The sequence below is a fragment of the Botrytis cinerea genome, chromosome 5 (assembly GCF_000143535.2).
Source record: "Botrytis cinerea B05.10 chromosome 5, complete sequence".
NCBI classification, from domain to species: domain Eukaryota; kingdom Fungi; phylum Ascomycota; class Leotiomycetes; order Helotiales; family Sclerotiniaceae; genus Botrytis; species Botrytis cinerea.
The window spans coordinates 210,527-236,165 of record NC_037314.1 but is presented as its reverse complement, the minus strand read 5'-3'; the positions used below and the strand labels follow the sequence as shown (position 1 = coordinate 236,165).

General features: G+C 43.0%; 7 protein-coding genes across 8 annotated transcripts; 3 read left to right on the top strand and 4 right to left on the bottom strand.

Moving 5' to 3' along the window:
- Window positions 1-2,779: 2,779 nt before the first annotated feature.
- Window positions 2,780-3,546, bottom strand: BCIN_05g00610 (hypothetical protein). The gene has a single exon (XM_001551976.2). The coding sequence runs from the start codon at window positions 3,294-3,296 to the stop codon at window positions 3,027-3,029; it is 270 nt and encodes an 89-aa protein (XP_001552026.1). The 5' UTR covers window positions 3,297-3,546; the 3' UTR covers window positions 2,780-3,026.
- Window positions 3,547-6,955: 3,409 nt separating this feature from the next.
- Window positions 6,956-10,138, top strand: BCIN_05g00600 (hypothetical protein). Its single transcript, XM_024692796.1, has 4 exons — window positions 6,956-7,128; window positions 7,197-7,408; window positions 7,602-8,249; window positions 8,296-10,138. Exons 2-4 carry the CDS (start codon window positions 7,332-7,334, stop codon window positions 9,224-9,226), a joined length of 1,656 nt encoding a protein of 551 aa, XP_024548578.1. The 5' UTR covers window positions 6,956-7,128; window positions 7,197-7,331; the 3' UTR covers window positions 9,227-10,138.
- A 380-nt stretch (window positions 10,139-10,518) lies between these two features.
- On the top strand, window positions 10,519-12,513 carry Bcprd4. The gene is made up of 4 exons (XM_001551973.2): window positions 10,519-10,807; window positions 10,886-10,996; window positions 11,047-11,669; window positions 11,729-12,513. The coding sequence occupies exons 1-4, from the start codon at window positions 10,568-10,570 to the stop codon at window positions 12,063-12,065; spliced, it is 1,311 nt and encodes a 436-aa protein (XP_001552023.1). The 5' UTR covers window positions 10,519-10,567; the 3' UTR covers window positions 12,066-12,513.
- A 499-nt stretch (window positions 12,514-13,012) lies between these two features.
- BCIN_05g00580 (hypothetical protein) lies at window positions 13,013-15,753 on the bottom strand. Of its 2 annotated transcripts, XM_024692795.1 has the most exons (8): window positions 15,586-15,753; window positions 15,315-15,412; window positions 15,135-15,204; window positions 14,979-15,059; window positions 14,563-14,913; window positions 14,084-14,509; window positions 13,667-13,967; window positions 13,013-13,610 (listed from the first exon to the last, which is right to left on the bottom strand). In XM_024692795.1, the coding sequence occupies exons 2-8, from the start codon at window positions 15,323-15,325 to the stop codon at window positions 13,309-13,311; spliced, it is 1,542 nt and encodes a 513-aa protein (XP_024548577.1). In that variant the 5' UTR covers window positions 15,326-15,412; window positions 15,586-15,753; the 3' UTR covers window positions 13,013-13,308. The 2 variants fall into 2 exon arrangements, with proteins under 2 accessions (XP_024548577.1, XP_001552022.1); XM_001551972.2 differs by having other exon boundaries at window positions 15,315-15,753.
- A 2,539-nt stretch (window positions 15,754-18,292) lies between these two features.
- Window positions 18,293-21,130, top strand: BCIN_05g00570 (hypothetical protein). The gene is made up of 5 exons (XM_001551969.2): window positions 18,293-19,077; window positions 19,136-19,203; window positions 19,281-19,504; window positions 19,557-19,964; window positions 20,018-21,130. Exons 1-5 carry the CDS (start codon window positions 18,944-18,946, stop codon window positions 20,378-20,380), a joined length of 1,197 nt encoding a protein of 398 aa, XP_001552019.1. The 5' UTR covers window positions 18,293-18,943; the 3' UTR covers window positions 20,381-21,130.
- A 1,376-nt stretch (window positions 21,131-22,506) lies between these two features.
- Window positions 22,507-23,669, bottom strand: BCIN_05g00560 (hypothetical protein). Its single transcript, XM_024692794.1, has 3 exons — window positions 23,455-23,669; window positions 23,328-23,397; window positions 22,507-23,262 (listed from the first exon to the last, which is right to left on the bottom strand). The coding sequence occupies exon 3, from the start codon at window positions 23,218-23,220 to the stop codon at window positions 22,723-22,725; it is 498 nt and encodes a 165-aa protein (XP_024548576.1). The 5' UTR covers window positions 23,221-23,262; window positions 23,328-23,397; window positions 23,455-23,669; the 3' UTR covers window positions 22,507-22,722.
- Window positions 23,670-23,982: 313 nt separating this feature from the next.
- BCIN_05g00550 (hypothetical protein) lies at window positions 23,983-25,279 on the bottom strand. Its single transcript, XM_024692793.1, has 2 exons — window positions 24,853-25,279; window positions 23,983-24,793 (listed from the first exon to the last, which is right to left on the bottom strand). The coding sequence occupies exons 1-2, from the start codon at window positions 24,891-24,893 to the stop codon at window positions 24,505-24,507; spliced, it is 330 nt and encodes a 109-aa protein (XP_024548575.1). The 5' UTR covers window positions 24,894-25,279; the 3' UTR covers window positions 23,983-24,504.
- Window positions 25,280-25,639: the final 360 nt, after the last annotated feature.

The following is a 25,639-nucleotide window of genomic DNA, read 5'->3' as shown; positions in this document are numbered from 1 at the left end:
CGATGGATTGGAAGAGGGGTAAGACGATAAGAACGGAACTCTGCCAATCTGCCAATCTTCGACCATGGTCTCGACCTGCACTGTCAAATTTAAAGACCTCCTGGCTCGAATTAGCCTTATTAGCAGGGTTCCGCAATTTCGTGCATCGTGGAACGTTCACATTCGGGATGCTACCATGGATGTGTCACATCCTCATCAGGAAATCCGTTCCAAAGTTGATCTGTCAACGTGTTTTGCTACAGTATGAATATGGTGGTGGAAGAGCATGGATCTCTCGTCTTCTCCTCATGGCTACTCAAGGATCTATACGTTATCACCTATACTCTTTTTATATTGACGGAAAATTTACTTTCTTCATCACATATTACCAGCCGCGATATAGTCAATTTATATAATTTTAAAAAAGTAAGCAAAGCACTATAACAAACAACCTAATTGGAGAATAAACATCCTAATTGGTACAAGGTCTTGTAACAAATAGATTGAAATTTACATAACTTCAAGCCACAAGCTACCCAAATGATTTCCCATAACCAATTCCAGACGTTCCTCAAAAATCACGAAATCAAAACAAGATCACTTTTATCGCACCCTACCTCCTTTTTAGGTCTGGCGCTTCTCGAACGGAGATGATCCGAGAGATTGGGCAATGGACATGTTCGGCAGGGCTGCAGATCCTTGTTTGGCACAAGGTTTGTTAGATTAGATTGTGAGAGATTACCCGATTTGTGCGTGGGGTCTAGTGGAGATCGTGTTTCGAATTGAGTGATGGTTCATCTCAAAGCGGTAAATTGTGATGAATTCATATCGTGGTTTAATATGTTTTTTGATTGCATTTTGTGAATAACTGCAGGTACGGTTCGGAAAAGGAAATTTGATCGTGTATGCGAATGCAACTGAATTGCATATGACCAAGGAAATCTCGATATGAAATGAGGCGATGGGTCTTTTGAAGGGATTTCAACCACATGAGAATTTAAGTAGGTATGGGAGTATGGGATAATACCAAGATGTTTCAGCCCTTTCCGCAACACTCGAAATGGAAAATAGCTGCATACATATCAGGACGAGAGACAGGTCTTGTCGACCCAACCTCACCCGCTACAAAAGCATTGTCCATAGGCAGTTGAGATACATGATAAAGATTGCAGGTATGTTAAGCCTACAATTTGACCTACCACTGTCCCGGAAATTTGCAGATAGTTATTGATAAGATAGGCACGTTGCAATTGCTACATCTACAAGTTCTTGCAGGTGTTGGTCCGACAAAATGCCCATGTTACCCTTCCATCACCATCTTCTCCATGTACTCCAAGTACTACTTACTGCAAGTTCGACTCCGGAACGGCGACGTGCCTTTTTTCGGCGGCAATCTCCCGACGGAAATAATGACACGAATCTTCAAACTTCCGTTTTGCATATACACAACATGAGACTTGTACATCGTAGCTCGCAGCATGAAAATACCATGCACAACACGTGTATTGTAACTCGTCAAATCTGTACTGTAGCATTGATGTCCTCCAAGAACGGTAGATCGTGGGGGATGGGTTTCCTGCTCGATTAAGCGAGGCCCCTTTCACTCCGTCTCAGATCATATAGTCTTCACCTGTCTATATAAATGTTGAACGCGGAAATGTTCTAGTTCTATTCGGAGGGTTCGAATGACGAACATGTCAGAAATAAGACCACAGTCTCGAATGATCTCCTCGAATTACCGGATTGGAAACATCCGCTCATCAAACATACCTTTCTAAATCTTCTGGAACCTCAAACCTTCTAACTCAAACCTTCTTCTCCACAGACGCGCGCCTCGTACCACAAAGTTTCCTAATACCCATGAGATTAGATCTACGCCAAGTCATCACATATAGGGTAGAAATAAATGTCTCTCAATCTCTCCGAAAACCCTACGTGTACCGGTAGATGAGTATGTCATCAAACAAGGCTGATTTGCCCTAATTGTCTCAACTTCTCATTGAGATTTGAAAGTGTGTAGATCAGTGGATCTTGTTTAAAGGTGTAAGCGTTTCATGTTTACGAAACGTCGTAAGTACCGAGACGACGACTCCACATTGCAGGTAAACGATGTAAATCAGTGGGTCGCGAACACGAACTGGTGAGTCTAGATTTTGGTCCCTGGATTTTTCGGGATGAGGAAGGCGGAGAAATTATTTTGCGATTGCGTGGAAAGGGAAATGATAAGTTGATCTATCTATTGTAGATACGAGATAGAACATTCTATAGGTAAATTGCTGCCGATCGTCGCTTGTGGGCCGGGATGACAATTGCAACTTATTTGACATGAGCTCATTTGAAAACCCCACTTTCGATGTCATTCAGTCTAAAGAGGGAGGTTATATATGAATGTGGTTTTTGTGTGGCATGTATGAAGTTTGGCTGGAGAACAAACTTGGCCGGCGTTATCACTGCTTAATCTCGCTATACGGACCGGATCTTACCTTTCAACCGTACAAGTGTACTGTACTTATTTCGGATGGTGAATGGAAGTCTAAATCACATTCCGAGAGTAAAACAATTTTGCTGTAAATACTCGTGGATAGAGGGATACTGCCGTGAGAATTTGGGAATCAAATGAATACGAGGAAGTGGGTGTTACTTTAGTTTGCTGGATATCAAAGGATGCCGAGAGAGACAAGTCTATCATAGTCAGAAGAATCCCTTAATCATAAGGTGTGCCGCTCATCACAGTACCATAATAATTTCACTGCCTTACAAACAGACCAAGAATAAATTACTTGAATCTCAGCATAAAGCTTGAGCTGATTTATACGAGGTATGTATACATTTTGCATATTCATCGTCCTTGGTGTCACAAGATATGACTTTTATCGCCACCACAGATGATTTTCAGCAAATTCTGTATCTTGGGCATAATTCTTTCTGCTGGTTTGAAAGGAGCAATGTTATCTTCCCTCTTGACACTCAGTATAGTTGCTATAACTCCCAAACACCACCCACAAACAATCTCTACACCACCTCATCTTTGTGGATCCCCTTATATTCTATACCTGTCCAGTCATCTCCTGCTCCCGTTCCTGCTTAGCTGGCTTATAAAGAACAACCATGCTTGTTCCATCTCCCAGCTCCTTGATACCCTCTTCAAGCGAATGTCCACCATGAATCGTATATTCGAAAATCAAATCTTTTTTTGTAGATTTCGAACAATCTCGTTTCTTCTGCCTTGCGGGATCTGCGATGATTTGGTATGCTGTAGATGTAGCAGGCTTTTGTGTCGTCGCAGTAGTGGTAGGTTGAGAAGAGCTTGGGCACATGGTGAGTGTTCTGGTGATGGAATAATCACCAAGGAAATTCTGAGGGTTTGAAAGGCAATGTAACAATAGGAGAGAGAGGATTTTAGAAATCGAGAGAAAATTATGTTGTGTAAACACAACCTGGAATCTGAGAGTGGTTTTCTAATGTGTAGACAATAAAACAGCCTTCTCAGCGTAGATTTTGTGGTTCTTGATAAGATTGATACCAGTGCGAAGGAGGACTTGGTGTTGATTTTGTTCATTTGGCGTCAAGGAGATGATTGTATTTACTGGTATATGCGGTATGCGGGACTCGCCTAAATAGAAAATTCGAAGAGTCGTGGTGGATGAATCACGAAGCATGAGTAAAGCTAAAAACGCCTTAAATGTAATTTTGGTCAAATCTAGCCAAGTCACTGTCTGTAATGTATATGACATCCATATCTCTTTCTCGCAGCTACATGCAGTTCATGGTCAATCAATTGTTTGGATTTTTTCAAGCTAGAGTAATATAATTTCCTTCTCTCGTTGCTTTTATGGTCTCTTCATCCATAGCCCCTTCAAGATAACAATTCCCATTAAACTTATACAACCGGGCATCGATACTTTCGCTGTTAATTTTTCTCTATACCAAAGACGAGTTGGAATTCTTCAAGACCCAGAGCTGATCGCCAGCCTTTATCTGCGGGTAACAAAGGCCCATCTACCAATTTTCCGTGATGCAAAAACAACGACCCGTCATGGCTATCTCAAATGCCTCTCTGTATTCTTTTGGTGAAGTCCACGCATCTCCGCCCAAAGATTGGCTCCATTCTTTCATGCTAGGAAGATCATTTGTTTTGATTTGTCTCCATCTACGATGACGTCCATGTAGAGACACTCCAACACCTATCCTCGAAGCGCATATGGCACGGGATAGAGCCATACGAATAGAAGCCTCTTTATGGGCTCCTAAAAAAATTCGCATAAGGTTTTCCAATTTATGAGTATATCCTCCAGCACTTCCACTGGAATATTGACAGTTGGCAACAAAGAACCTACGATCGAAATGGTGTCTAGCCACCGTTCTGATATTGAGAGTTTTGATTCATGAAGTCATCCCTATCTTATCTATCTTATAATATACGGAATTAGCTACTCACTATTAATTCTAATCCTACTTTAACACCTTTTTTTATAATCTCACCTCAACCCCTACGATCAATTCGTTATAATCGTCTAATCAGAACTCCACAATTACAATGTGTAAATCTCTCAAGCTAATTCGAATTTTCAAACCCCAAAAATTCTTTACCATAATTACGATATTGAGTTTACGTTATTTTTGGAATCAAACTTAGATATTCAAATCTTTGAATTCTTTGGTATATAATTGAGTATTGATTATCTCAAGGTTGTTGAACTAGATTCAGTTGAGGTACTTCGAATTTCTTACTCGAAGCCTCACGCATTGTGGATGGTGAGATTCTTCGGATCACGGCTTCGGCCTCGACGAGCGGTATGGTAGCTGAGAAATCAAGAGCCCATGATCCGAACCAAACGGATGTTCTATCATGTATCGGTAATCATTGCCAGTCTCTTGCAGCATCAGTTTGAACACTTCTGTGTATACATCCATCAATTTTGCTCTATAGCTAGGCCGATACGATTTCATGATCGATGACTGAACCATTGCAAGAACCGAGAGTATTATATCCCGCGGTTCCATACAAATCCGATTTGAGAATATCAGAACGATTGCATAGAAAGAATGATGTGTTAATTCTGGAAACGCCCCGTATCGTATCCTGGCAATAAAGATTATGATCTTGTAGCGAATAATCTTGCTGAAATCTTCCAGTCAATTCAATCTGCGAGAAAAATTGGTCGACAACTGTGATTTTTGATATGGGGAATGCCCATAGACTATTCTTGCAGCATTGTGTTTCGTTGAAAGTGTGGCACTTACGGTTTCTTCGAGCGGAGATCAACGTGCTATGACAAGACCACCAACTCCTGGAGCACAAAACAGGACCAGGGGACAAAGCTGCCTCTTGAACAGTCTATGCTTGTGTAAACTAGGTGCTATTAGCTACCAGCAGAAATCTGTCCCTGAGGTCATTGAAATCACTGTTCTCTCCAAAACAAATCCGCTCAGAGTTTTCTCTGTAGTACCCAGCTAACTCGCGATAGTGCTTGTTATTTGAAAATTGTTGAATCAATTGAAATAGATTCCCTGTGGTTGTAACTTGACTGGGTGGCGCTCCAAGCCATATGTAAACAAGTGAGCACCTCGAATATATTTCTCCTAGGTTTGCTATCTAACTAGGTTTCTCATCCGGTCTACGAATAGAGCATCAACCCATAGGACCAACGTGTTTTTAAACTTCCTGATGTACCGAAGACTAGTCGATAAGCTCGCATGGATACAAATTTCGTTATCATCAACCTTTATGCGTTCGGTGGAAATTTTCATACCCCAGACATAGGAGAAGCAGATATAACCATTGACGGCTGCACTATGCATGTTCTCGACATGGATTGTCCCACAAAGTTGTTGGTTTTCCGACCCAGATTTCAAATGCAATAGTATAAACTTTGGCTTGGTTGAGTCTGCATGGCCTTTGCTTGTGGTTGAGTTTTCCATGGTTTGGTCGTCTTCCGGAAACTTCGGAATGAGGTCGGTGATCTCGAGATTATCAAGGATATGAGGAGAAGCGAGCTGTAGATTGTTTGCAAAGAATAGAATTTTGATACAGACGTTTGACTGTTTCTAATTCTTTCTGAAAGTTTAACTTGGAAACGTCGAACTTGAATTTGTTCAGAAATTTACCAGTAAATCCAGTTACCAATGTTAAAAGAAGGCAAGACTCCCATAATAGTTCTTGTTCTCACAAAACTATAGTAAATCAGAACTATGAAGGCTTTGATTCACTCATGGTGCCTCAGTAGAAGCTAATTTGCTGATTTGAAACTGGGATTGAATCATATTATGACTTAAGAAAATCCTGTACAATCGATCCTTCGTTGAACAGTCATCTTACATTAGATTCATTGTATGTGGCTTCAAGTCAACTCGTAGAAGCACACATAATCCTGTATATTACCTGCATTTGTGTTTATCTCTTGCCTTGCGTTCATCGCGACTAGAAAACATTACACTAACATACATACATATGCATGTCAGAACCGTGGCTTTAATAAGTCATACAGCTTGCTAATAGTCCCCGAAGCTAGAAATATGCCTTTATGACACCAGGACAGCGTAAGAAACAACGCCCATAGAAAACCTTGAGATATTGTGCCTGGCTACGTTCTACTGCAACTTCAACGACCCCTTCATTCCAGCTTTTGTGGAGGGAATTTTGCTGATAACAAATTACAACCGCCGGGATCTCAGGAGTCGAGTCATTGTCATCGATTTTGTCGCTGAAATTATAGCACCAAGTTCCTATACATGTGAAAGGCTCACCAGTGGGTGTGCGGACTAGAGGGCACCATCGTTGTTGCAACACCTCGTATCCTTGTGCACGCATCAAAGTCTCCCTTCAAATCATAGCACTTGCAAAGTGTCTCATCGAATAACACACTCTGACCGTTGAGTGTCAATCTCGTCGTCGTAGTACGATGTCCACTTGTAGTCAGCACGTGCCAGTCTATATAAGGCTTAGCTCAACTGCCCCGCTTTCACGAACGTCAACGGACTAACAAACTTACAAACCCCGATCTCTGAGCTTTTATCGTCAAATTGTATGCTCAAATACCCCTCAATGACCATAGGGTAGCTTTGACACGAAGTAAAGAGTTGGAATGCCTCCAGAGAGTATAAGCATATCGACACCTAGGAAAGTTTGTGACCATTGTCGAAGAAGAAGTAGGTCTTTCGCAGATCCCCGCACTCTTTGGTGCAGTAAAGGAGTTCCGAGCATTGACCAATTAAAGGGATACGATGTGATGGGAATTTCCCATGCAAGCAATGCGGGAATGCATCATTGGTATGCAAAAGAGAGCACATACCGAAGAGAAGGGGACCGAAGCGTGGGAATGGTAGAGTGATCAATGAATTGAGAGCTCAAGATGGCGGGGATACTAAAAGCTTTGCGGAAGTCCGCGATTCAGGCTCGGGCGGAAGCAGTACCGGCCCAGGCTCGTGAGTAATTTCAAGTAGCCCTGCAGCAAATTCCATTGTCCCAATTTAGCAAGAACTGTTGAACTCGAGAAGGTATTGAGGAATGTTTGAGAATGGTCAAATTCGAAGGATTGTCACGTGGATTGTGACCCATGGGAAATTCCTCTCTATACCTACCATCCCCTTGGCAATTGTCCACCAGCTGATGTGTGCTATAGAGTGGATATAGATAACTGGGTTTCGGAAACTGCTAGCTCGACTGCCGCTCAAAGATATGTGGGAAGACCTGCACGGCATCCAATCATGTCGGATATCTCGACCATTTCCAGCGATGAGCCGAACAGTATATATACGACCGATCAATTTAGGCCTATATCTGTTAGCTACATGTATCTAATCCCGACATGCCTGGATCTTTTTCTTGAGCACATTTACCCCATTATGCCTCTGGTGCATATGCCTACTCTACGAGCCTCAATAAATCGACCATTGGAAATGCACGAGAAAAATCTTCTTTACTCTTTATGTGCTATCACTTCAACCCATATGTCGGGTAAAAGCATATTAGCTCCAGGTCCTCCTTCGTGGGAAATTGCGGGAAGGTTCTTCCTCGACGAGTGTATTATGATTCGACAGGCTTATGACTTCATCGAAGATAAATCGTTGTCTGCTGTTATATCTTCATATTTCGTATCGACTGCATTTTTCGAGCTGAATCAGTCTCGAAAATCCTGGTACTATTTGAGAGAAGCAATGACAATGGCTCAAGATATAGGGTTGCATGAAGAGCATAAATATTCCGGTCTTCATCCTGCTGAAGAATTGTGTCGTAGGCGAACATTTTGGATTCTATATGTTACAGAAAGGTAAGTCCACTCTATCCAAGGATGTGAGGTTCTAAGATGACTTTAGGTCTTTTGCAATTCTACGTCACAAGCCTCTTACCTTTTCGAAGACACCAGCTCTGCCCTCGACTCTACACGATTACGAAAGCCCGGAAATTCATTCTGGGTTTATGCATCTAGTACACTCTTACCATCTACTAGACTCTAACTTTGTCGATTCTTGGAATGAAGCCTCCGATGCACCAGTTTCGACCCTCACATATACGGCGCTTCAGCAACAATTGAATCTTCCTCATCCTTCTCACTTGTCCCTTACTGCCATACAGAAAGCTGATATTCTCGTTACCCAGCAATGGCTGCGCCTGATTGTTTGGCAATCTTCAATGCGTCAAGGCTTGCTCTCTTCCACTGCCGTTGATGAAAGCATGACTTTTCGATATCCTCTAAGCATTGCTCACTCTCTCCTGAGTGTCATATCCTCAGTGCCGATCGCAAGTATAGAAGTCCATGGAATGGGTATTTTCGAGAAGATTTTCGAGATCGGTAACTCTATGGTAGACGTTATGCAAGCTTACGGATCACAAATTCCCCACGAAATATATGGCATTTGTCAAGACCCATTTGATATGTTCGTGAGGACATTGAGCCAGACACCGAACTCCCAACGTCAATATGCAGCCCTCCTACTTGCTAAAGTGACCGAAAAACCGGAAATTCAGAGATTTTCTCATAACTTGACGAAAGTACTATCCATCAATACCGACCCTGGTGCAATTGGATCGAATGCAAACTCTGTGCCTCACACACACGATCCGCAGTGGAGGGGAAGTATTGTGGGCGAACTTAAATCTGACGATGATGCGGTACACAGGTTAGAGAAAGAACGCTACGAACAGACAGATAACAATCCGATAAATGACATAGCGTCGTCAACAACTCAACCTGGTAACATAGAAATCAGGGGAAGCGAGGCATTCATGCTGCAGGCTCCTAAGTGACCCTCGAAGGTACGTTTGCTACGTGCGCGAGCAGACCTATTGTCGAGAATTCCTTACCGAAACTTTGATGTATCGATAGTAGCCATTCTTTCATTACATCACTCTTTCTAAGGTAGCAAAAATAATCTTTGCTTCGGAGAGATAACGGGAGAGCATGCGAAACGGGAGAATCATCATCGATTTTCAGCGTGAATTGAGCTCATTAGAACCAATTCAAGAAAGATTGACCTCGATCTTCCGGCTGCGAAGGACGACTCGACATTTTTGATCATCTGAGCCTTGAGGCTGAGCATCGAAAGGGTGGATTACACGAATATTGGTTACGTCAAGGTTCGATGGCACGAGAGCGGTTTATTTCGAGGTCGAGAAGTTATACGCCATCGTCACAGCCGTGTTCAAATCGTGCTTGTTGGATTAGCAATATCAATTCTTATCTCAAATAGCCAGCAGACGGACAAATTAATCAAACACTAACACTCGGATACACACAACCCGAAATCATCGAGATCCTCTTTTGCACTAGAAGTGAATGATTCTTCGGAAATGGAGTATTAGATGGGAACACAAATGAGAGACATTGAAACATTAATACATCGCACGTTCCAATACCCCGGCAAGACAACGCTAGAAGGGTGTCACGACGGTTGTATTCCGCCTACCGACGGTCTACCTCTATTTTCTGTGTTACGTGATGCTATTCATGTGAAACAAATATGTTAAATTTTACTTTTCGTGGAGAGGAGAAGTTTGCGGCGTAGTTTGAAGCAAACTTCAGATGTGATATCATCACGTTATTACTTACTTTGACTGAAGTCTCAACTCATTACTATGGGCTCCCCAATATTTCGAACTCTACATTGATATCCATAAATTTGCTCGTGCTCCTCTTAATTGATTTACCCCCCTGTGCCATGGAGGTTTGGTGTGGCACAAACATTGACAATGAGGTCATTGCCACAAATCCTCGATATAGCTAGAGCTTTGGTACGATATTTTTTCAAGCGGATAGGAACTTTCCGATTCTCTCGGCTCCAGCGAAGGATAAGGCTGGCCCGACGTTAATGTAACGCAATGGCGAGAAGTATTTCTATCGAACCTATACTCTGGGGTGACAAATTACTCGTTTGGCTGATTGAGTGACACAAGTAAATGTCGATTTATCTGTAAATTTCGATTGTGAAGGTTTTAGAGAGTAGAGAATAGCAATGTATGTAACTTTTATTGTCATCAATTCAAGTGATTGCGGCAGTATAAGATCTTGCTTCCTCTCCCCTATTTTCGTTATCCAACATGAGCCTCTAATCCCACACAATCATATGTAAACTTTCTCATAAATACAAAATGGTATCTAAAATCACATTCCTAGCATTCATTGCTTTATCTACACTACCCATACAAACACTCGCATTCCCTGCTAAAGCTTTTGAGGCAACTCCTATGAACTCAAAGATTGCTTCATTAGCCAAAGCTGCATACGAAAAAAGACGTGAAAAACGCGGCTCGCCTGGATTCAATGCTGCTGCTCAGATTATAGATGTGTCCGGGGAGCATGCATTTGTACCTCCTGGCCCCAAAGATATGGTGCGTTCAATCCTTCAGACCTCCGCCTTCTTGGTGCTATAGCGAGTCAATAATATCAGTTCTAATGCTTTTTATTAGCGAGGTCCTTGCCCAGGCTTGAACGCATTGGCGAACCACGGCTTTCTACCTCACAATGGATTTGCTACGATTTCTCAAATCATCAGTGCCAATGAAGAAGTATTTGGAATGGTAAGGATTATACTTTTAGGAATCACAGGTTGATACTGATATTTGCCAAGGGAGCAGATCTAGCTACATTCCTCACTATCTACGGCCTTGTCATGGATGGCAACCCCCTCTCTCTTAATCCAGGTTGGAGTATTGGCGCAAGCCCTGCCCAAGGACAAAATATCCTCGACAACCTCTTCGGTCTGCTAGGTGCCCCCCAAGGTCTCATCGGCTCGCACAATAAATACGAAGGCGACACTTCACCCACCCGCGGAGATCTCTTTGTCTACGGCAACGCTTGGGTCCTTCAAATGCCCCATTTTCAAGAACTGTTCGATCTGCAACCGGATAAAGCAACTGCGAATTACGACATTGGGATCATGTCTCAGCTTCGCCAAATTACATTCGAGAGAAGCATCCGCACGAATCCGTATTTCTTTTATGGCCCTTTTGTGGGCATGGCGGTCAGTAATGCGGCGCAGAGTTTTATTTATAGATTCATGGCGAATCATACTGCGGAGCATCCCGAAGGAATCTTGGATCAATTTAACCTGAAGAGTTTCTTTGGGGTCACTGGAGAGACTGGATATTTTGAAAAGAAAGACGGATGGGAACGTATTCCAGGTGGTTGGGGACGGCGAGCTTTTGGCGACGAATACGGTATTCTCAGCTTGACGGAAGATATTTTATATTTGTATGTCCCCCTCCCCCTCCCCCTAATTCCACAAAACTAACATTCCCTCCCCCGCAAAGCGCATCCGAATACCCCAACACCCTCACCATCGGCGGCAACACCGGGGAGGTCAACACCTTCTCCGGCGTCGATTTCTCCGACCTAACCGGCGGCGTCTACAACCTCGAATCTCTCTTCGAAGGAAACAATCTCGCCTGCTTCCTCCTCCAAAACGCACAATTGACCGCACCGGATTTTCTGAAGACCATCTTTACCGATATCACGGAACCGTTGGGCATCTTGTCGACGACGACGAATGGGATTCTGGGCGCCATTGGAGGCTGTCCGCAATTGATGGAGGTGGATCAGTCGAAGTTTCAGTTTTCTTCGTTTCCCGGCTCCGGGGCTACGCTTTGAGGGTTATGGGGTGAGGTTTACGATGAATGTTGGATGGCATCGGATGGAATGAAGGAGGGGGATACATTTGATTTGATTACTCATAGCGTGGGAGGAACCGAATGTCTCGGCGGATGAGTGTGTTTATTTATTATACTTCTAGTTTCCTCGATATCTTCTCCTGCCGTCTTCCCTGCCCCTTTTCCTTTCTATTCTTTTCTTTTCTTTTCTAGTTTCTTTACCTCTTTCTCCCTCTTAGGGTTCTCAGATGAACTCGCGTGGGTATTGTTCTATACCCTGTCCTGTAGCATACTATCTTATATCTACCTATCTATCTATCCACACACACTATATATTTACCGTTATATTTATATCTCCCATCTACCAGGTTTTCTCAATACATATATACATATATATATATATATACATACATCCATCCACTCACCCACCCACCAATCCAATCAATCCAATGCGCATAACTTTACCCCCCTGCAATCTCAGCATGAGAAAATGAAGAACCAAAAAAACAAAAACAAAGGTGTTTTAATACTAGATCCAGGCATTACACATTACACATTACACATTACACATTACACATTACACATTACACATGACATATTCTCAATAACCCCAGTAGCCCCAGTAACACCAATTCCAATTGACTAAAGAGGGAAGAACTATGATACTAGTAACTCATATCAGAATGATAGATGGAACAGCAGAGGCATGTGATCCTGACTCTATTCCGTCTGAGTTACTACCCCCACTACCCCGTCGCCCAAAGCTGCCTCACTCCCTTCACTCGCACAATAAAATTCACATCCCCCGCCACTTCAACAAGGTTTATATCCAAGATGATGCATGCGGTGGGAAACACGGAAAGAGGAAAGGAAAGAGGGAGGAAACATTATGATCTGAGATCTACCCTCAACAATCACCAGAAAGATTCATCATTTGCTTACAATCAATAAATCATGTAATTAAAATCGTACAATATAAATTCTTTCTATTTAGAATCTATTTCTAAAAAGTAGCTAGCAAATAGACAAGCTCTTCAAATAAAACTCTCGCTATGTTTCAATAACAGAACTAGTATACGAGTTCAAATCGCATATGTGTGTATCTAAGTCGCAATAAGCAAACACCAGCCAGCAAATACATCCTCTCAAACCTCATTCAAGGTAAGACGCATACAGTGATTTTTAATAGACTCTTCCCGGTCTCTCGACTCCTTTATCCTTCTTCCAAACTCCTAAAGGCACATCTAGTTGGCGAGACGTGCAGGTAAATCTTTGTTTTGGAAAGCCTGAGCTCCTTCAACGAGTCTTCTCTCAGTGTTCTTTCTACCATTAACGAAATCTGGGTAGTTGAGAGTAAGCTCAACAGCTCCGTTCACAATGTGATCAGCTGCCTCAACACCCAACATGAACGAGTGATCTTGGTTTCCAACTTCATATCTCCATGAACCGAAACGTCCTCTGGAATAGATGTCTTTCTCTTGGAGTTTTGGCAAGAGTTGAGTCAAGACACCTTCTCTCTCGAGGGATGGGGTTGGGTAGCCGTGGTCTACAGTCAAAATTAGTCCATGTTCATATGTGAATGAAGTCAGGGAAGATTCTTACCGAAAGCTCTGTGGTAAGTGGAGACAATCTCATCAGTAGATTTGATCATCTCAGTGTTAATGAGACCTTGAATGGAATCTCTAAGGATGTTTTCAACATCAACTGCCTTCTTGGTAGATTGGGAGATTTCCAACATGATGGACCAGTAAGGACCCTCCTGAGCCTCAGAAGACTTTGGTTTGCTACCATCTGCGTGGTATAAGGTAGGAAGCTTAACCGATTTCTCAGGTTGGTTGTATGGGGAGTAATTTGAGAAGATGGTTGCTCTGTAGAATGGGCAGTCGTCTTCTGGGAAGTAGAGCTATGGAATACGTCAGCACGTGAAATCGGGTGATACTCGGGATGGAGCCAATAAATATGAGGGGTCACCGCTTTGGCAAAAAAATAACAGAGACAAAAAAGTGGAAAAGAACTTACCCAGCATTTGTCTCCAATGTTTGCTGGTCGCTCTCCTCTAATTCCAACACCAACAACGTGGGTTGTTGAGTAAAATAGATCTTTGCTCAAAGTAATGAGTGCCTTGTCTTCCATTTGTTCGACAAGTTGATCAACAGCCATGGTGGTAATCAACTTCTTGTAACCAATGGTCTTGCCACTGGAAAGAGTGACAGTGTGTGCATCAGCGTTAACTTTCTTAACCTCTCCTTCCTTTCCGAACAAGGTCTTCTCCTTTGGCAAAGTATTGGCAACTGCAATCCAAATACCACCAGTACCGTCGCGAGCAGGGAAACGGAAAGTAGCGTTAGGACCCCAGTTTCCAGCAGTCTTGTTGAGAATAACGTTCTTGACGACAGTCTTCACATCTGGAGCTGCGACACGCTCACCGAGCCATGCACATTGCATCTATTGCATCATTAGCATACTTTCGTATAATGGATTAAAAGAGGAATACAAACATCGGTGGTCGGAACTGCCCAGACCTTGTAATTGTATGGTCTCATGAATAAGTTTGCGATTCCCTCACCCATGTTTCTAACGATCCACTCATCGAAATCCTTTGGCTTGGTGGTGGCAGTACGAGCTGCCAATGCAGCATCAACCATGCCATCGACACACTTGACTTGCTCCTCCTTTGGCAGAACGGAAATGTTGTTTTGGAATGGGTAAGGAACCCAGAGGTTCTTGCAGCGGACATAAGAGACACGCTCGTGTGTGTACCAGTCATCTTCCTTTGGCAAAGCCTCGTCAATGCAGTCGTCAAAGTATTTGTAATGTGAGAAAATAACGTGTCCGCCAACATCGTAGAGCTGTAGATAATCAAGTCAGAAGATGTTATTTGCCACATTTGCCATTGAGACGTGGAATAACTTACGAAGCCCTCAGGAGTGGTATCTGTGGAGGCAAGTCCACCAGGAGTTTCATTCGAGTCAATGATCATCCATGATGCAGTATTCTGCGATTGTGGTCAGTACAAAGGTTCTGTCGACTTGGCGGTGTGTATCTCTGGGTTGGGTAGAATGAAACTCACAAGTTGATTCAAACGCTTTGCAGCTCCAAGACCAGTTGGTCCAGCTCCAATAACAAGAACATCTACGTTGCTGCAAAAACCAATTAGCTTAAAGATACAATGAACGCGAGCTTCATTGCGCAGACGGTGGTGTGGTGGATGAGGGGATAGACGCCGATGCAAGGAGAAGGGGATACATACATGTCGGCCATTGTGTACGTCTATAGAATGTTGTTTGAAGGGTATAATCGGATATGAATTGGAGATGGTTCTTGAGAAGAGAGAGGCGGATGGGGAGACTTAATAACGGATCAGAAGTGCAACGCAAAGGTGGCTAGATGTATCTTTCCCTTATACTCGATCTGCCCACCAACCGGTATGAAATGACAGACAGCACTTGGGAAAATTATGGAACACGCCAATTGAAGAATCTCGGTGGGTTGTTAAAATGAGGGTGAAAGAGCCCACGTACCTTGGACAAGGATTCGAGGGACGAAGGGGATTAGAGTCGACTTTCTCAACTCAAATTAATTACCTATCTGGACTAGGGTTGTTCATGTTCCCGTCTTCTCTCCTCTGCGCGAACATTGAGCAGCGCTTCTGGACCGGCAGACGGATAATGATGGTAAACGCTACAGCCAAATTTGGATAAGAAGGAAATGGAATCTGAAGCATGGATCACGAAAAGCTTATCTATTGGTTTGGTCTCGGCATCAACCCTTGAAAGGACGATTCTCGAACCTTGGGACAGGATATTAAAAGAATATAAAACTTCATCTGCGCAGGAAGCATGAGACGACAACATCGGAAGAGAACACATCAAACATCGAAAACGGCAGTGTTTATGCCACTCCTTTACTCACACGCGCGAGATGTCTTGAATAACTCTAATTGTAACCTTATAGCAAGGAAGCAACCAAAAACAGTTGGATCGTCCTAGATGCCTTGGGATTCCAAACGGTGGAATACGTGTTACAGTACATTCGTAATCTATTTGCAGGCTCCAAATGGGATCGTCTGGTGCGTTTGATTTTGATGTTGCTGATTCCATGATGGATGGCCTCCTTCTCCACAACCTTTGGGGAGTTGTTCTTGGCCGAGCATCGCAACATGGAGTGGGCACGCGCAGAGTATATATCGGACAAGTCTACAGAACACTTACTGATCCCATCCGTTCCTTTCCTTGATCGACAAGACACTATCCCCCAACTTCTTCCCGTCTACGTCTCTTGTGCGCCTTCACCGTTCACCGTTTATTTGCCGCAATGCACGAAGCCCTCGGGAAGCACCATGCATGCTACCGGCGTTGTGATGAGAATTTCCCTTCATCACCCGGGTGCGTGGTGGTGCCCTCGACCTTTCTACAAACTGCAATCTTTTGGTAGAGCATTCGAGTCAGACTCTCGTCAAATGAATATCAACATGGATGGTCCGCTGATCTCCAAACATGATGAGGCATATAAAAAGGTGTGCAGTCTTATACAAATGAAAATCGGTTGCAAGTAAACTTCAGGCGAGGATGAGATTACTGGGAATATCCTCAATGACCGTATCAGCATGTCTGTTGGGGTGTCCGGATCTCATCTCTGAGACAAGTCGAGCTTCTCCACAACTTTGGAAAAAGTTAGTTCGATGTATCTGCTAGACCGACCTTTTTGCGGTGTCTATCCGCTAAAGTCCACAATTTATCTGGCCATCGAGTGGCCGACGCCAGGATTGACGTTGACAGAAAGACAGATGAAACGGATCAGCACATTCGACTAATCTCGCAAGTAAATCAATCAAATTATCATACCGTAGCACGGGAGTAGCCAATTTACAACACTGAGCTTGGGGCCCTCTGGGTACCCCTCTGGAGAACGTCAAGATGGGACCAAGTAATTAGATTTAGATTGGAGTAGAGTATATCGTGAATGAAGCAGGGGGGGCGAGAAGGCCAATGATGATGATGCCATTGCCAGATCTCTTGGTGTAACTTTTGATCTTCGCAGACGCAGCAGGGGCAGGAAAGCCAAAAAGATTTATTCAGGGGGTGGCGCCAGAAGTTCACCACCAACGGCCGGTATCACCTTTTGCAAATGACGAGGCTGAGAATTTGAGATTGAGTAAAGTTTAGAGTCAAAAGATTGTAGATCTACTGCCAAAACGTTTCAATATCTCTAACCAGCATTCGCGTGCTCGATGATCAGAACGAGGGCTGTGTCGCAAAGTCACTGTGATTGACGGAAATAGAAATAGATTCCTCTGCTTTCTTTACCTGGGACGATTCACACATTCCAGACGGTGATTAGATGGAGAGTAGCGCGGGATGTGACTCGGGCTGGGTACACCGTGGTCGAATTGCGTTACCGTCGCTCTAATAAGCATTTGGATTTGGATTTGGATTTGGATTTGGATTTGGATTTGGATGGCACTCCAATACATAATAATAAATACAGACACACTTCGTCGCATGCATTTTCATAACCCTGTCACTGCCGCTGCCTCGAGATGAAAAAGGGGGGAAGATCGAAGGGTGTGAAAGTGATTGCGCGTTAGCCGGCCCTTTTTCTTTCTTTCTCCGGACGGCGCACTTTAACGGGTAAGGTCAAGCCACAGCATGAATCGATTTGGACCGGATGGATGAAGTCCCTCCTTTGTACCCAGACAGGCAGGACTTGTCGTTCTACCTGTTGCTGCTAGACAATGTTCACGCCCATCTAAATAAAGATTCACTAACGCTTTTCCAATGGCTGCTCTGAAACCTTCGAGAAGAGATGGCTCCGGATTAAGCTTTGGGTGTATAAATAACTCGAACACGACGAAGGGCTAGGTGGTGAGGGAGGGAGTGAGTATCTAGTATGTACTTGGGGACTTTGTAAATTGTGCGTACGTGGGTAGATAGGTAGACGGGTAGGTCATGTAAATGAAATACACTCATATACTCATATACTCATGTACTCATATACTCATATACTCATGTACTCCTGCGGCTAACCACGCCAGATGTTACCTACCTAGGTAAGCGGCGCAGGACATGAGTGAGAATGAGAGTGAGAATGAGAATGATAATGAAAATGATAGCGAGCCCACCAGTCCCTGACAGAGAGTTACGTATGATGTGTAATTTAATCTGGGTCCAGCATTCGTCTAGCCGGGTAGATGAATATCCACTCTGAACCTTACTCACTACCTACCCAGTCCAGTCCAATCCAGCATCCATTTTCACAGAGGGCGCCCGCGAGAACGAGGATGTAGATGGCTCGCAGGACACACATACACGCCTGTCCTATATTGCCTACTCACTCTCGTTCTGTGCCGGTAAGCTAGATAGAGCCTAGGTCGCATGGAAATCATCTCGAGAACTTTGTCCCCAAATCAAAGTGGTAATTGAGATTGGCTCGAGATTGGGTGGTTGAGTCTGGTGGTCCCCAGCAGATCCATCCATAAGAAGAACAGAGGGCCGTAAACACATAAGGTCTACCTTCTCTCTCTCATTTCAGTCTTCTCTTCTCTGCTCTTGTCATTTCACTCTTTTCTCCCCTCAATTCACTTCTTCGCCTCTGCTTCACCATTTTGTTCTTTGGCAAAAATAAATAAAAAATAACACCAAATTTCAATCCTTTAAATCTTTGACTCTCGCCCCCCATCGCGAAAAGGATCTCGACAATCGTTCTCCATTGGGAATTCTGACCTTTCCGATCGTTATCTAGTGCTTGGCACACAGGAAAACGCGTACACTGCACAACCCTTATTGCTACCCTTACCTACGTTGTGATCTTTCACGTTAAACATCTCCAACGAATTTGAGGAATCATTTTACCAATTCTTCAACAATACAACTCACAATCATGGCTGAAGAAAAGGTTCGAATTTCCGGAGAGATCTCCAGGTCGGCAGATGCTCCTGTCCTTCCAACCGTCAATCCTGCCGCCGAGAAATCAGAGCCTCCAAAGGCTGCTGTGCACCCAGCATTTTATGTTATGTGAGTTGAGATTCCATCATCATTCAAAGCAAACAATTCGCTGACTCCTTGCCAAAAGGACATGGATTTTCTTCAGTTCCAGTGTTATTCTGTTCAACAAATGGATCTTGTCGACGGTCGGATTTCGTACGTTTTCCTCTAGATTGGTCGCCTCCTGCGATTGCACCATTTCTACTCGCGACCATGAATTAACAGTTCTGCAGATTTCCCAATCTTCCTCACATCGTGGCATCTTGGATTTGCGACATTGATGACGCAAATTCTCGCCCGCACGACGAAGCTTCTCGATGGACGAAAGACGGTTAAGATGACGGGTCGTGTATACTTGAGAGCTATCGTGCCCATTGGAATTTTCTTCAGTTTGAGTTTGATCTGCGGAAACTTGACATATCTCTACCTCAGTGTTTCTTTCATTCAGATGCTCAAGGTATGTTGAATAGCTAAAGATCTGATTTCCATGTGCTAACGCTCAATTGCAGGCTACCACTCCTGTCGCAGTCTTGCTCACCAGTTGGGCCCTTGGAGTTGCCGAACCAAACATGAAAACCCTCTTCAACGTCTCCTTCATTGTTATCGGTGTTGTGATCGCATCCATTGGAGAAATTGACTTTGTTGTCATTGGTGTTCTGTTCCAAATTGGAGGTATCGTCTTCGAGGCTATTCGAATTGTCATGGTCCAAAGACTTCTCAGCTCTGCCGAGTTCAAGATGGACCCATTGGTATCCCTCTACTATTTCGCTCCAGTTTGTGCCATCATGAACTTCTGCGTCGCACTTTTCTGGGAAATTCCAACCATGACCATGGGCGATTTCTACAATGTTGGATTCTGGACCCTTTTGGCCAATGCCATGTGCGCATTCATGTTGAACGTTTCTGTCGTATTCTTGGTAAGAAAATATTCTTTGGTGAATTTGGAATTCGCAACTAACGTTACATGTAGATTGGCAAAACCTCGGTTCTCATTTTCACTCTCTGCGGTGTTTTGAAAGATATTCTCCTCGTCTGCCTTTCCATCATCATCTGGGGAACATTCATCACCCCACTTCAATGCTTCGGATATGCGATTGCTCTCGGTGGAATGGTTTGGTTCAAGCTTGGCGCTGAAAAGATCAAGGGTTATCTTGCAGAAGGTGGACGCCAATGGGCAGATTTAGGCTCTCGCCGACCAGTCCTCCGCAAAGTTATCGTCTTTGGTCTTATAATTACCACCATCTTCACTCTCCTCGGTGGATTCGCACCCTCATACGATATCCACGCGAGCGAATATATCAACGCCGCTAAAAACGCGGTTGGAAGCTCATAAAGTGTTACTTTGTTGAATATCTTGCCGAAGCATATTTCTTTCCGCTTCGGTAATGAATAAGAAAAGCTTGGTGTTTATCATTCTATTGTAATCCATATACCATACGATATGGTTCAATGGGTTGGATCAATTGAACCACGAGATGTCTTTCAAAAGTACACACTGCACGCCCCTGCATATTGTGCTCTTATGCCAATTTACAAGTAGCTTAGTTAGCTCGGTCTGGCACTGGCGTTATTATTTCCTTTGCAATACTTGATGAGATTTTTCTTTTGAAATTTCTTTTGCAGAAGCGGGCATGATGTTTGAAAATACCAGGTTTGGCATGAAAGATAGTATCCTTGATAGACGAACGAATGTTATAGGATGGGATGGGATGGGACGGGGTGGTGTATGGATATGCATGTATTTATGTATAAAATGGCGAAGGTGTAAGAATTTCTACGTCGATTGTGTGAATAGAGAATATCATAGAATTAAAGTTATATACATATTTTTTTTTTGGCTATATGAATTCCCCTTGCTAGTTTATTGAACTTGATGTTTTTTGTGGGTGAGTAGTTGGGGTTTGTAGATTTGTGATGGATAGATAGTAGGCAAATGTGGTATGTGAGTGTATATATGTATATATTTAAATAAATTGTGTGATTCGAAAGTATAAAGGAAGAATAAGGATTTCTTTATCGGAAATAGTGTCGGCTATATGTGAGTGAAGTAGGAAGTCTTAAGATGATATAATGGGTTTAGATATAGGGATAGGTATAGGTATAGATATAGATATAGATATAGATGTAGGGATCGATATAAGTATGGAAATGGAAATGGAAATGGAAATGGAAAGTAATATAGCTTTTCTCTTGTTTTTTATATGTTTTTTTTTTTTTTTTTTTTTTTTTGGGATTTTTTCTTTTTTGAATTGGAGAAAGAGAAGAGGAGAGGAGAAGAGGAGAGGAGAAGGGCGATTTTTGTTCTTCCTAGATTCATCTTTGGAGTATGCGTTTATGTATTTATTGGTTGGTGGTGGATAGGGCATAAAGGTGCTAGGGATGGGATGGGATGGGATGGGATGGGGGGGGGAGGGGGGTGATGTATTTATTGCTGATGTGTGAATATGGTTGGTTTGAGTGGGAGGTGGATGAGTGGATTTTGTTTCTTATCGAAGGGGTTGGCTTGGTTTGTGTGTAGAGGTTGAGAATGGAATGGGCGATGGGACATGGGATTGAAGGTTGGAGGGTGAAAAGGAAAAGAGGAAAAAGAGGAAAAAGAGGAAAAAAGCATATGCGGAATCGTTTTCCGCTGGCGTGGGGGCTGGATTAAAAGAGAATTCACGGGTATGATGAATATGGATATTTGTATACCGATCGATGGGTGCGTGGATAGCTGGTGAGTATGTATGTATGTATGTATGTATGTATGTATGTATGTATGTATGTATGTATGTATGTATGTATTTCCTCCAATATCGTAGTATGCAATGGATCTGTTGGAATGCTATGGTTTTGTTTATATGTGAATTTGGGTATGTGGTAATGCGCGGGGCTGCAAATGCGTGGTGTTGTTAATTGTGTTTGTGGGTTTCGAAGAGGTTTGGGAGGAGATTTGGAGGTTGTTGGTTAGGGGTTGGGTCTGGTGGAGGATGGACGATGGATGTATGGAGGATGGATGTGTGGGTGAGATATGTTGGTTGGGATCTGAGATTTTTGGGCTTTACTCGAGTATGAGGGGGTTGTATGGTCTTGCATAGTGGTTGCACGCGCAGATGAAAGGGATAGAGACAAAAGCAATGCAGTAAAGCATGATAATCGGGAATGAGCGGGCTTACAGCGATTGTGTGTGGTAATGGTGAAGGTGGTAGCATACCTCTTACCTTTCTTCTCACCCCCTTCATCGGATACCGCGCTCCCCGAGGATGTGGCTGCGAATGAGAGGGGGTTTCCGAAATATTTTTCTACCTCGAGCTATTTTTTCCGGACGAGTGTCGCTCATTATCTGGAAAAAGAGGTACAAAAAGGATACAAAATGTGGGCAAGAGAGAACTAGGCCGTGAAAACATCCCCGAAGCCAACTATGCAACATTATTCACCTCACACTGTCTAAAACAATCGCGCGTTCACGAGCACTATATTTGACGAGAACGCACGCCGCACGCCGTCGATTGATTATCCTATGGATAATTAAGTATCTTTGAACAGATATCACTTCTTCCTAGTAACCACAAACTCAAGCATTTGGAGTTCCTTTCCCATGTAAACAGTATCCTTGGGATCATAGCCAACATCTTCCCATGTTCTAACTCTGACTTGAGTTTCCCACAAAGTTCCCGTCTGCTCCCCAACCGATTCTCACATCCTCTTCCAAGATTCCGGCGTCTGTAACTCGGCTCGATACTTGGTCCCAGTCACTTCGCCTACCTTCGTGGTTAAACCTCCAGCCTGAAATCCAATGATAAGACTTCCGGACCCTTTCGTCAGCAGACTGAGGTGAATCGCAGCTGCAAGTTGAGTCTCCAGATTCCATTGATGTAGGACATGCGTCACGGAGATTATATCAATCTTTCCTCTTAACTGCAATAACCCATCCCCGGGACTCAAGATATCACTCTCAACATAGTCGATATGGAACTTTTCTCTATCGTTGAACAATTGGTAGCCAAGTTCCCAGTGATTGACGATATCAGCAGCATGCAAATTCTTGCTCGGCGCCCCATCAAAAATAAGTTGACGCAGGTCATATCCCATGAAACATCCAACATCAAGGAATGATTGGCCTTCTTTGAGACGCGACAACACTTCAGGATATGCCGGTGATCGAACGATCATAGGATCGAGGAATTTGGCCATGTCAGTGCATGGATATTGACGGATATTCCACGCTTTATCACGCTGTTTATGAGTGGAAACTTTCCAGCAAATATATAAAAATCGAAATTGGGATAACCAGATCTTACGATATCGTATACATGTTCTCTGACTTTATCTGATGGTATACCCACTGTATTCTTCAAGCAAGCGACGGCTCTACCTTGATAAGTCAGTCTTCGACCCTACAGTTAACAAATCACGGGAAGTCTTCACCTCAGGGATGATTTGATTGTCAATATTAGGAAGGTACCGAGGGTAGTCCTTGCTTGAGGGCACCGTTTTCATTGGGTCGGATTTCGTGGATGACATGGTGGAATTCTCGCGACGCAGTTTGATAATTGTAAAGAATAAATTGTAAGAAAGACAATTTTTTTTAGCGTCTTGCAAGGACGAAAGGGCAAGCTTTAAATACATTCTGGGAAGACACCTCGTGACCCAGATATCCAACGGTTTTAACCACAGCATATATATTCCATGCGTGCTATTATTGCAGGTGCATACGTTGGTTGTTGTGGTCTTACTGCGCCATAGAACTGCATTGGACGCACCAAGGGTTTTTGGAAAAAAGATTAACCCATTTCCCCTCTCCCACTCTTAGCTAGCTTCCCTGCCTTCTAATGCCGAACAAAAATATCTTATCTTCGCACTCAACAGTTAACAAGGCTACTTGTAAAGTGTCAAAATGTTACACGGCAGCATTTACTAAAATCCCCCGCCAGTAAAACTGTCCACAGATCCCTATGGAGTATTTCGCTAATCTACCACGATGTTGGTCTAGTGAAAGAGTTATTGCGAGTTGACTAAGCTTCACCTGTCGTGCGGAGGCCAATCTCGTCTTCTATATCATACTCTTGGGGCTCCGATCGACTACGGAATCCTTTGGATTCTTTGGCCAGTATGCGCTTCCATAGAAGGAATGGATGGAACGGGGGGTATAAAGAGGCGGGGTTGAGATGGTCATGAATTAAAGAGATGAATCGGTATGTACGTGAGAACAAGAACAAGAGTAAGTGATAAGTTTGAAGGAAAGAAAGAAATCAAAAAGGTGGAAATGATGAGGGGGTAAGCGAAAATGTGTAAGGGTAAATAGTGGTGCGAAGGGGAGAGGTGTAAGGGAGGAGATTATAAGAATGAATGAGAATATCTATCAAAGATTATGACACTCGCAGTATGAAAAAAAAAACGGGCTTTTAAACTATTCAAAATTAAAGAAACTAAACTGATTACTTTTTTTCATCAATTTTCGATTTGAATATTGATAAATTAATTTGATGTATAATTTTGAAAAGGGTGTGTGTATCTTTTGAGCGTGTTGGTCTTTTTTCGTACAGCGTGTGAATGGGTAGAAGAAGAATTATAGAAAATTGAGAATGTAGATATTGTGAAAACAAATGAGATTGTTGAATCTTCAGTTGAAGAATGGTGGAAGGTGGGCAGATGATGGATTAAGGAAAAAGGAACAGATATGGAGAATTGTAGGTTTGATTTGATCATCGAGTCATACTCGTCAGATGGGAATTTTTCAGCCGGATAAATCGGGTAGAGCTCATCACTTGATTTTTTATATTTGTTATATGATTGAAGATGTGGGTATAATCTAAGAATACTAACTTTGCTTTGGCTTTAGATGGAGATGATAGGATTAATATCATATATTATTGTTGGCACAATAGTCTATTCACAAGCCTGGCAGAGAATGGCATTGGCTGTAAGAAGTGATGGAGATGGCGATGAGAACATATGAGAATATGGGGTTCTGGATTGAAGGAGTCAAATAGATAAAGATTAACAAAAAGAATGGAGAGTCAGGTAGAAGTAGTTATAGAAATAAGCGAGAATGTCCTTTTGTTGAATGGTAAATTAAGGGGAGGAAGGGAGAGTGTAAGAAAGAAATGAATCATGAGGACTTGATATTGGGGCTGTATAAGATCTCTTTTGTGGCCGGTCGATGTGAAGTGGAGACTCTAGACATTTAGGTTCAAATTCGAGTCGTATTCATTATTCAGTATTCAGTTCAGGTCATGTCATGCTTTTATTCTGATGTCTAGACGTTTATTCAAATTGATATAAGTGGTTGGAATATATGAGGAGCAGGCCTACCTAGGTACTTAGTAGTTGATGAAATTTGAAGGTACTAGAACCATCCACTCTTGAAATATTTAGGTTTTTGCTAACAACATTACTCTGTTTCAGCCTGTGCCCTACCTGGGTATCTAGATCTTTCACGATTGAAAATTCGAACTGGTGGGCGGGCTTGGAATGCTTGCCGATATCCAGGTGCAGATGCGGAATGGACACCAGTATGCATATGTTAAGTACCTAATGGGAATTATACATATTGCGATGTTCCCCGCCACCCCCCTTCTAATCTCGATAAGGGGGTGAATAAAATGAATAA